An 11,889-nucleotide genomic window follows, 5' to 3' on the forward strand; every position below is an offset into this window, starting at 1 on the left:
AATTCTCACAAGCAGGTCGTATATTTGACTGAGCAACGATTTAGGTATATAATTCTTCATTTTAAATTTTCACTTATTTCGATTTTATTCCCATTTACTATTTGTATATCTTTCGTAACCACACTACGTATACATATTTCTGCTAATTAAATCTAGCCATATAAAGTTTTTTATGTGGACCACTCTTGATTTCCGTCTCTCACTTTAAAATAAGAAAAAAAAAAACTTTTATTTAAAAATCCTTATATTAATTACCTTATAGGTATAAAGGTATATAATCCTTAAATAATATACCTCTTATAAAGGATTTTTAAATAAATTTTTGTGATATATAGTATACAGCCAGCTACAGGAACTTAGTTTCCTTGTGGAGAAAGGAAAACATTTTTTATTTATCTCTCTCGTCTATTTTAATTGGGATTTTTGTTACCAAATTCAATTATATTGTCAAACCACACATGAGACATACCATGGTTGCTACAGTGAAGAAGACGGCATTTACCTGAAAACCACAACTTTAACTACAACTCCAAACATTTAGTTACATCCGAGCATTCTACTACATAGAGCCAAAATGAGCTTGAAGACTGCAACTTTATCCTACATCGAGAAGTGACAAAAATATATTTTAAATAAGTATATTTTCATATTATTGTAAAGCTTTTGACAAGATTTGCATTTTATTTTTTTTTATTTTATTTATCCCTCCATGTCTCTCTGTTAATGTTAAAAACGAAAAAGGAGAACTGATGATCAACTTAGGCACGAATAACAAACTAAGAATAAACAACACATCTTTTGACCACAAAGACCAACACAAATATACATTTAATAACCTCCGTGGACAAAGATCTATGATAGATTACGTTATAACCAACAGAGATATACATCCATCGAAAATAATCGACGTAATATGCATCAACTCATGCATCATACTTCCCATCCAACAGATCGGCGCCAACACAAACAAAAATCAAAGTCGAAGGAATAAATACGGAATCCACGGAATACTTATACAGGAAAAGAATATCAGAGAAAATGGCTGGCAATGAAATATTAGAAAACGATAACATTAAGGAAAGCTGGGAAAAACTCAAAAATAATATAATTAACGCAACAACAGAATCACTTGGAGAGAGGAAAGTAAGGAACACTAACATATCAAAAAAGAAAACACCATGGTCTAGAGAGGAAGTAAAGACAAATGTAAAGAAAAGAAGAAAACCTTTTTACAATACAGAACACAACAGACACAACAGGCATACAACCACTATAAACGAATCAGAAATGAAACAAATACTTTTGTTAGACAAATAAAAAAGGAACACTGGCAGAGTTTCTCAAAACAGATGGAACACGACTTCTATGGAAAACAAAAAGAAATATGGAGAATGATCAAAGGAAAAAGAAACGAGATGAACGAACTAATAAAAATGAAACATATTCAGAAGGAAACATGGGTGGACTACTCTCGATCCCTATTTGCTAAAGGTGACGATAATGAAACACCAACACCAGAGGTGACTACAAACAAAGAAATGAACATTGAGGAGGAAGAGATAAAAAAAGCATTAAGGAAATTAAACAATAGAAAATCACCAGGAGAGGACAGAATACCGATCGAACTCCTAAGGTACGGAGAACCAGATCTGACCAAACAACTATTAAGACTAATCCAAAAAATAATAGAACAAAACAGAATTCCTTAAGAAGAATACCTCTTCTCAAAAAGGGAGACAAATCATACCCGGAAAATTACAGAAAAATTAATATATTAAACACAACGCTAAAATTAACAACCAAAGTGATAACAAATAAACTGAATGAAATTATAACACTAGCAGAAGAACAACAAGGTTTTAGGTTGGGTAGATCATGCACCGAAGCTATATTTATAATGAGGCAAGTGCAAGAAAAATCATTAGGATACAACAAACCGGCATATCTATGTTTCGTGGACCTTAAGAAGTCATTTGACCGGGTCAAATTAAAAGACGTTATCCACTTATTGTACGCAAGAGAGAAACCTCTAGGAATAATCAAAACGATCGAAAATATCTACCAAAACAACACAATGAAAGTAAAACTAGAAGAAGAACTAACCGACCCTATTGAAGATGGCAATGGGATAAGACAGGGAGACTCCCCGAGTCCTCTATTATTCAACCTGATTATGGATGAAATAATAAAAAAAGTAAGAACTAAAAAAGAATACCGAATTGGAGAAAAACAACTTAAAATAATCTGCTATGCAGACGACGCAATACTACTCTCTCTCAAAGTGAAGATAATTTACAACGTATGCTGCACCAATTTAATATGACCGCCAGAAAATTTAGCATGTTAATTTCCCCAAAAAATACAAAATGCATGGTTACAATAGCAAATTTACTAAGATGTAAATTGGAGCTTAAATATCTAGGCATCACATTATCTAGCTACGAAAAGCTAGAAACTGAAGTGGAAGATCAGGTGAATAGAGCAAACAGAGTCGCAGGGTACCTAAATGAAACAATATGGAGAAATAAAAATATAGGAAAAGAAATGAAAGGCAGAATTTACAAAATAGCCATCGGACCAATAATGACATACGCGACAGAAACAAGACCTGACACAGAGAGGACAAAAAGATGTTAGAAACAGCAGAAAGACGGCAAGAAACGGTTCCCCAATAGGAAGACGATCAGTAGGAAGACCACGAAAACGATGGAACGACAACTTACTGAAGAAGAAGAGAAAGAAGATGTCTCTCTGTTCAGATTTGCATTTAAGATAAGACTTGTCTACACTTACGAGAACAAGCTAGTTAAGTCTAAATAATTAGCAATTATACTTAGTAACTGCACTCTCATATATTGCATAGATTGTTGCACATTGGCGCCCAACGTGGGCCCGAAAGTTAAAAAATGAATAAAATTAAAGGAAATAATTATTTAAAGAAAAAGACGTTTATACCGTTACAATGTAATACCAATACAATAGTTTTAGATTTATTGTTACATGATACACTAAATAATACGTTTTTTTGATCTTGAAATGTTTTCCTTACATAACGCTCCCAGATATTCATTATATTACTGGCCTCTTTGAAATATACCATTAGTTTCGTACTTTTAAAAACACTGAAATTACATACATGCAGGACCCTGTAACTTCGTAGAAAAGCTTTTGGCTGAATAGAAAACCAGCAAACGTGAATGTAAACATTTTTAAAGTAAAAGATTATTTCGAAACGCACTCTGTTTAACTAATGACATTAAAATTATAGTGTTAAAAACAATGTGATTATTTTTGCTTTTAAAAGCAACTTAACAATAATGGATCTTTTATGTATTGCAACATTTTTTAAATGCGTATTTAAATTGGAAATATGTTTATATACCTACAATGTATAATATGATGCACAATGATGTAATATTGCTCACAATATAGTTAGCAACAAAAATTTCTGCCGTTTTTTGTGTTACAAAAAAATTATAAATTTAAATCTGTGGTGGTTGTTTCTTTATCAACAAAATAAGTTTTGCTTCGTTACTTGTTTTATGTTTTAAGCCACTAAGAGGTACATATTTTAAACCACCAGTAAAGATATATTGAAAATTTATGAATTTTTTATAATAAAATATACCATATTAGGCTGTGAATTTTAATCTGTATCAGTTTTGAAATAACAAGCAAAAGAATTAAGTATAGTTCTGAAACTATTTACTTCTAGCATGGCTAAGTTAAATATTATGTTTATATGGAATTAAGCCACAATTGGTTGTAATGAAAATTACATTCTTAAATAACGTTTGACGTTTGGATTTCCACTACGGAAATCATTTTCAAAAGAAGATTATTTTAAAAAAATTATGGCAAAATTTATAACTAACAAGTTTTTAGGTTATGTTTTTTAAAATTAATGGTTGACTTACTTAGCCTCAATCTTGTAGGCAATAGCCTTCTGTTGGTTGACAAAAATCTGAGATTGGTATTTTTACCCTGAGCGAAATTTTTTGGAATGTATATCATCGTCCTCCTCCTCCTCCATCCTTTATCCTTCGTAAGGATGTGGTGACGTTATGGTATTTGACAAATGGTTGCTATCCATTCTTCTCTCTCCTGAGCGCGGTGTGCTGCCTGAGACAGAGAGTAACCGGTAGCGCACTTTATTTGGTCTGACCATCGGAGTGGCGATCTTCCTCGGGTTCTTTTACCGTCTACCTTGCCTTTAACCACCAACCTCTCCATGCCTTCCATTCGTCTGGTAATGTGTCCAAAGTATATATACTGTAATCTCAATATATTTTGGTTGATGATTGTGGTAAGCCTAGTATTGATCTCGAGTTCTGTTAATATTGAGACATTTGTGCGATGTGCTGTCCAGGGTATGCGCATCATTCTATGATATACCCACATTTTAAAGGCCATTATACGTCATGAGTCGGACTTTTTAATGGTCCAAGTTTCTGACGCATAGGTATAGGAAAGATAAGCGTCCGTACTAGGCGCAGTTTCGTGTTTATGGTTATGTCCATATCTTTCCAGATTTTAGTAAGTTTGACCGTTGCTGATCTGGCCATTGTAAGGCGTCGACGTATCTCTTCTCGCATCCACCATTATTTGTGATAACAGAACCTAAGTAATAGAAACGGCTTACGGCTCACTTCAAACCCCGCTACGTTTCGTATTTCCGGCTGGTTATTTCTAATTCGATCGATTATCATTACTTTGGTCTTTTATACATTAATTTTAACTCCATATTCACGACTAATAGTATATAGTTTGTTCATGATGTATTCAAGGTTATTTGTTGATGATGATACTAAAGTGTCGTCAGCATAGCGGAGATTGCTGATTTTTCGGCCTCCGACTGATATTCCTCCTTGCCATCCGTCGAATACAATGCATGTGTTCGCTATATATATTGAATAACGTTTGAGAGATAATACATCCTTGACGAACACCGGCTTTTAGTTTAAAATTATCGGAGTATACGTTGTTGACTCTTACGTTTGCTGTGTTGTTGATATACAGTTGTTTCAGTAGGTATATTAGATGTTCGGAGGTACCCATTTCTCTAAGTATTCTGCACATTTTATGCCACTTTACATTATCGAACGCTTTCGAGTAGTCGACGAAGCACAAATATGTTTCTAGATTAAATTCTCAAGATTTTTCTATAATTTGTCTGAGATTGAGGATTGTGGAGAGGGCTTGGGAGATCAGGGCTATAGTGCGGTATTTATTACAGTCAGTTAATGAGCCTTTCTTATAAATGGGTATGAAAGTGAGCTTACACCAATCATCTGGCCATTGTCCTGTGTTCCAGATTTCACTACACAATTTGAATATTACTTCAATTCCTATGTCTCCCATTTCTTTAAGTGCTTTCGCCGTGATTCCGTCATCTCCTTGAGATTTTCCAGTTTGTAATTTTTCTATTGCGGTTTCTATTTCCGATTTTAAAATAGGTGGTTCCTTTTCGTCATTTATTTCTTCTGAATTCACGTCTTCATGGTCTGGTCACTATAAAACAACATTTCACAATATTGTTTCCATGTCGCTGCTATGCCCTCTATATTGGTGATGATCGTTCTCAAATTATCTTTAATTATCTTCGTGTGTAGTTTGAACTCTTTAGTTAAGTGTTGTACTTTGGCAAACGGTTCTCTAGATTCTTGACGTTTGGCGTGTTCTTGTAGTTGTTTGCATATTTCTTTAAAATGATTATTTTTGTCTCTTCTACTTGATGATTTTATCCGTCTGTTTACATTTGCTATCTTGTTTTCAATTTCTGTTGGATTTGAAGCATTGTTTCTAATTATTTTTCGTTCTTCTACTAGGTTCAGTGTCTCATTAGTCATCCAGTGTTTTTCTTTCCTTGGGGTTTCTTTGGGGTTTGTAATATTTATTGCGTCTATAATCCACGTCTTTGTATGTTCCTATGTTTGATTGGGATCGCTAGAAATGTTTAGTGTGTTATTATGTCTTAGTGTTTCTTTGTATTTTCCAGGCTCTTTAGGTATATATTTAATTGTTTTATTTGTTTCGGTTTTTTACGAACTTTCATACGGAATTCGGATTGTAACAGTTTATGGTCTGTTCCGTAATCAGCCGCTGTTTTTTTCTTTACGTTGACTACTGAACTTTTTCATCGTTTGCTAACAATAATATAATCCATTTGGTTTTTATATCTTCCCCTCGGTGAAGTCCAAGTTGATAGCCTTTGCGGATGATGCTTAAACGTGGTGTTCATGATACTAAGTTCAGTGTCGATGACAAATTGTAATAGCCTTTCTCCTCTCTCATTTCATTTACCTATTCCAAACCCACCAACTGTTCCTTTCACCAGATCTTCTGTTGTTGTTTTGCCTACTTTTACGTTCCAATTACCCAATATTATGACTAGTTCTTTTTTGGGTATATTAGCGATGTTACTGTTTAATAACTGGTACATCTCTTCCACATCTTCATCTGTTCCATCGCGTGTTGGCATATACACTTGTAGTACATGGATCTTTGTTGGCTGTCCATCGAGAGTAATTTTAATTGGGCGGTCATTTATTGGAAGGTATTCATATACACATTTTGCGAGGTTCTTCTGTACCAGTATTGCTACGCCTTTTTGACCGGTTTTATTGGCTCCCGACATGAATATTTTATAGTAATTGGATTCCCAGTGACCCTGACCTTCCCAGTGAGTTTCTAAAACTCCACATATGTCTACTTTTTTTCTCATAAGCTCTCGTTCTAACATATGTAGTTTCCCTGGTTCTCACAAACCTCTAACGTTCCATGTGGCTATACGGTGTTTTGTACGTAGTTTTATTTTTGGGTTTCCAGTCACCAATTTCGCACATGTAGCCTGGTTGCCCACATCCATCTGCCGGTTACTTGCCAGATCGCATAACACGATGTTACTTTCGTTCGTCATTTCATAATGCGCTCTGGAATATGTATTCAAGTGGTTTTCCGTTTGCCTGCTTGGATACCATAAAGGAATGTAAAATGTACAATAAGCCAATTGGCTTCTAGGAGACTAAAAGGGAAAATAGTATTTTACAAAACCTGTATAAGACACATTATGACCTACAACTTAAAAAGACGAGTGGAAAGAACCACTACTAAGCAACTACTAAGAACAATAGAAATGAAGAACGTAAGATGAATTACTGACAATTACTCTATAAAGTAACGCATAAATTCATTATAAGCTAAATAAAGAAAATTTTTAGAAATTCCCAAAAAAGGTCGATTTTTGATTTTAATTTATTTTTGTTTTTAATTATAATCTAATATACAGAGTGTACCACAACCATATGATGACGTCATTATCATTTTTTTACTTACACAATAATAAATGAAGAATAAACGTATTAAACACATTCAATGAAATTTCATATTGTTATACACGAACTTTAATAAACTGTTAAAAACACCTTGCATTATTTATAAAATTTTACATATTTAAGAGCTTTTATTAGTGATCCAGCCCCTGAATGATAAAAATATTTTCTAACAGCTTTTATTAGTGATCCAAGACCCTGAACCTTGGACAAGAAAAGAAAGAGGACAGATAACACTCAATTTAATAAACCTTCAAAAAATGAAGCCAGTTTCGATGTGACCGCCATGTTTTGGTGCCTGTACGTTGCCCATTACTACCTCTCGTAGGGTTACCAGGTCTACTGATTTCTCAGCAGATCTACTGATTTCAACTTCAATTAACTGATTTACTGAAACACTTTATCGATCTACTAAAACATATGTAATGATAAAATCATGTTCAAAAAGTGGTCATTATGTCAGTGTTAAATTATAAATTTTGAAAAAAAAAATATATGTATTGATATATATCCACAATTCTCAATCTACTGAAGAAATACAATATGACCTGGCAACCTTTCTGGTGCGGGTTTGGATTCAATTAATTCCATGCGATTCCGCGTCTCCTCTCTTTCCTTGTCTAAGCCGTGAACCATATTTTTTTTTTTCATTGACGTTAAAAACTGTCAAATATTAAAGTACAAATCTGTATTGTTAATGGTTTACAGTAGGTTTATTTACGTATAAACTATTTAGGAAATTTATCATTTGCCCCTTTTTTTACCAAATAGCCTTAACCAAAAATGATAGGACTAAAATTTTAATGATGATTGGTATTGGCACTCAGATGTTATATATATATATATATATATATATATATATATATATATGTGTGTGTGTGTGTGTATGTGTGTGTGTTGTAAAAATATATAAAAACTGGATTTTCAGATACATACAAAACATTTTTAAGCTGGATTTAATTTAACCAATAATCTCTAGTTGGAAACACAAATATTTTCTTTGCCGCACTTACTTGTTTTGATAACTACCACGGAATACAAAATCAAAGAGAATTTAAAATCAACAGTAAGTATAATACTGTATCATGGTATTTCAATAAATAATAAGCAAGTTGTTTAACAAACAGAAGATCTGATAATATCGATTCTGCTTCAAACAATTCAATTTAGTTAATAATCCTGTAACATGTACAACACGAGGATAAGGGTTGGTTTGTTTGTATTTAACACTGGGGAAAATTATGGAAATTTAGATATGTCTGTATTTATTCTATTGGTTTGTGTTTTCAACTAGTTAAAGCTAGATTAATTTAAGATACGACTCCCAAAAACTAATAATTATGTTCACAATATACACTATATATATAAAGAAAATTGTTCGCATATATATATATATATATATATATATATATATATATATATATATACATATATATATATATATATATATATATATATATATATATATTATTATTATTATTATCGATTTACAGCTGGTTTCTTAACAAACTTATACGACTCTTAAAGCGTATTTTGTAAAATTTTGTATATTTTGAAGCATAAATACTTATTAGTTACATACTGTCACTGTCACTGCCAAATCTTAAAATTTGCCACATAACTTATTCTGTTCAACCTCAAAAAATGGCTCCATATGCTAGCAAAGAACTATCAGCAAGAATTGTAACACAATTAGAAGATGGTTGGTCACTATCTGCCATAGCGAACCATTTTAACGTAAGAAGAACAACAGTTTTTAATATTATTAAAAGATTGAGAGAATAAGAAACTCGCGAAAGAAAGTAAGGTTCTGGAAGACCAAAAATATCTACCGCTCATGAAGATCGTACGCTTCTAGAGAGATTAGAAGAGAATCCTTTTGAAGATGCGAAAACTGCAAGAATGGTGTAATAGTTTTCGGGAAGAAAGACAACAACTTGGCGCAGAATTAAAGCAACGCGACTTAAATACCAAACTGCAGCAAAAAAATAGGCTCTTACACCACAACAGAAGCAATTTATTTGCAACCAAATTGAAGACTTATATTTGCTTTAAACCATTTGCTAGAAAATCAAGATTTTTTGGGTAACAGGGTAACATTTACAGATAAGAAAATTTTTGAATCTACTGAAAACGGCAAAAGTGGGGTGTATAGACAAGATAATGATAGACTTAGTCGTCTATATATTGATAGATATCAAGCAGCTGGTCATTTTAGCGCCAATGTATGGGGATGAATTTCATCTAGAGGAATGGGAATGGTATGACGTATTGATGGCAGGCTTGTTGGGCGGACTTATCTGAATATTCTAGAAAACATCATGTTTCCCAGTGTAGAACAGTTGCATTTAGAAAATAATTTTATCCTCTAACAAGATAATTGTCCTGTTCACAATGCAAATATAATAAATCAGTGGCTCCAGAAATACAACATCGAAACCTTACCATGGCCCTTCTACAGTTCAGATTTAAACCCAATCGAGAACGTGTGGGGGGTTATTATAAAATAGTTGTATCGGCATAATTTTATAACTCAAAATTCCGAAGAGCTGTGGCACGGTATACAACAGATTTGGGAAGAGCTCTCTGAAGAAGACAATTTCGTAGTTCCTTTCACGCAGATGGATCGAAGATAACAAGCTGTTATCAATGTTGATGGAGTTATTATAAAATATTAATTTTATTTTTACATACCTAAATTTAGAACAGTTTTGGTCTTCCAGACCCTTGCTTTCTTTCGAGAGTTTTTTGTTCGGCCCATTTTTTATTATTAGAAAAACTGTGGTTCTGCTTATGTTAAAATGTTTTGCTGCCCCTGATAGTGCCCAGTTATATTTTAATTTAATTATTATTCTTACTCTAATATATTGTTGAGTTAACCCATGCCGTATATTATAGCTGCAATGGAATTCAATACATAGAAAGTTGTGATTTATTGTGAACCAAATAGCAAAAGTTCTTATTACTAAAAAAGCCTACAGTCAAAGAATGTTCTATTTGCCACAACTGGCATATGTAGAACAAATAGTAGGAAAGTACCAGGCTGATTTCAGAGGTGGTAAATCGAAAATTCATCAGATTGCAACTCTGAGACAAATTTTAGGAAAAAACACTTGAACATGGCATAGATACTCATTACATTTTTATAGAGTACAAAGCTGCCTACGACTCTGTAAATAGAAAAGAAATGTACAAAGCAATGAAAGAAATAAGAACTTCAAATTAGTTGGTAGATCTAACAAAATTAACTCTTAAAAATATTGAATGTAGAGTACGAATCCAGAGTGAACTGTTTTAACCTTTTAAAACAAGTAACGGGCTGCGGCAGGGAGACACTCTCTCCTGTACACTGCTCAATATGGCTCTAAAAAATCTAATACGTATATCCCAAATCGCAACCATCGCTTTAATATATAATAAATCAGTACAAATCGTTGCCTACGCTAATATCAATATTGTTGGGAGAACGGAAAAAGCTGTACGAGGGGCATATGTAGCAATAACAGAACTAGCTACAAAAATAAGTTTAATAATAAACACCAACAAAATCAAGTATATAAAAATAAGCACGCAACCACAAATACAAAAAGCAAAAAACGTTGCACGGTCAACAAATACTATTTTGGACTCAATATCCTTCTTAAATTTTTAATTATATCGAGAAATATTAAAGTAAAACTCTACAATGGACTGAGATATCAAATGCAGGATAATTATTCCAAGTGGCAGAAGATGGTGAACTCCAGATGGCAATGGTGATCGCCAACGTCGGATAACTCTGATATTGTACGTTGAAGAAGAAAAAACTCTACAAAACAATAATACGCTCAGTCCTAACATATGGTTCAGAGACATTGACTCAAACAAAAGGTAATGAAATCATGTAAGGACGTTTCGAACGTAAAGTACTAAGGCGAATCTTCTTCTTCTTAAAGTGCCCTCTCCTCAATGGAGGTTGGCTACTACAATTTTAAAATCTTCTCTATCTTCAGCTGTTCTTATTAGCTGTTCAAAATTTAGCCCTTGGATGGATGTTTCTGAGCCACGATAGTCTTTTCCTTCCTAGGCCTCTCTTTCCCTCGATTTTTCCTTTCACTATAAGTTGGGCATATTGGTACTTATTATTTCTCAGTATGTGGCCTAGGTATGATGTTTTTCTAACTTTTACTGTGTTAAAAAGTTCTCTTTCCTTGCCTATTCTATGCAGCACTTCTTCGTTTGAGGTATGCGATGTCCATGAAATTTTGAGCATTCTCCGGTAGATCCACATTTCAAAGGCCTCCAATTTATTTACGGTTGATGTTTTTAGAGTCCACGTTTCAACTGCATATAGAAGAGTCGACCAGACGTAGCATTTTGATAAAGGCGAATCTATGAAGCGGTAAATGACAATGGAGTTTAGACGATACATTTTCGACCTTTATACTAAAAACCAGATATCGTAGTAATGCGGATAAAACAAAGTGACCCAGCTAGAAAAACGTTTCTTGATAAACTCATTAAGCAAAGAAGAGGAAGGGCCAGTACAAGGTTCCTTGATAACATCGATGGTCATGAG

At 33.3% G+C, this 11,889-nt stretch overlaps 1 protein-coding gene across 1 annotated transcript; it reads right to left on the reverse strand.

Annotated features, from left to right (window-relative positions):
* Window positions 1-5,151: 5,151 nt before the first annotated feature.
* On the reverse strand, window positions 5,152-6,742 carry LOC140436483 (uncharacterized). Its single transcript, XM_072525346.1, has 3 exons — window positions 6,304-6,742; window positions 5,558-5,902; window positions 5,152-5,504 (listed from the first exon to the last, which is right to left on the reverse strand). Exons 1-3 carry the CDS (start codon window positions 6,740-6,742, stop codon window positions 5,152-5,154), a joined length of 1,137 nt encoding a protein of 378 aa, XP_072381447.1.
* Between the last annotated feature and the right edge of the window lie 5,147 nt (window positions 6,743-11,889).

The sequence above is a fragment of the Diabrotica undecimpunctata genome, chromosome 1 (assembly GCF_040954645.1).
Source record: "Diabrotica undecimpunctata isolate CICGRU chromosome 1, icDiaUnde3, whole genome shotgun sequence".
Taxonomy (NCBI): domain Eukaryota; kingdom Metazoa; phylum Arthropoda; class Insecta; order Coleoptera; family Chrysomelidae; genus Diabrotica; species Diabrotica undecimpunctata.

Bases quoted from the DNA above. Each gene is read 5' to 3' on its own strand.
- LOC140436483 (XM_072525346.1), bottom strand. From the start codon at position 6,742: ATGTTAGAACGAGAGCTTATGAGAAAAAAAGTAGACATATGTGGAGTT. The intron at 5,903-6,303 runs GTAAATGAAATG...CGTGGATTATAG, and splicing joins AGTTGGTGGGTTTGGAATAG to ACGCAATAAATATTACAAAC. The intron at 5,505-5,557 runs GCATAGCAGCGA...TATAGTGACCAG, and splicing joins GATCATCACCAATATAGAGG to ACCATGAAGACGTGAATTCA.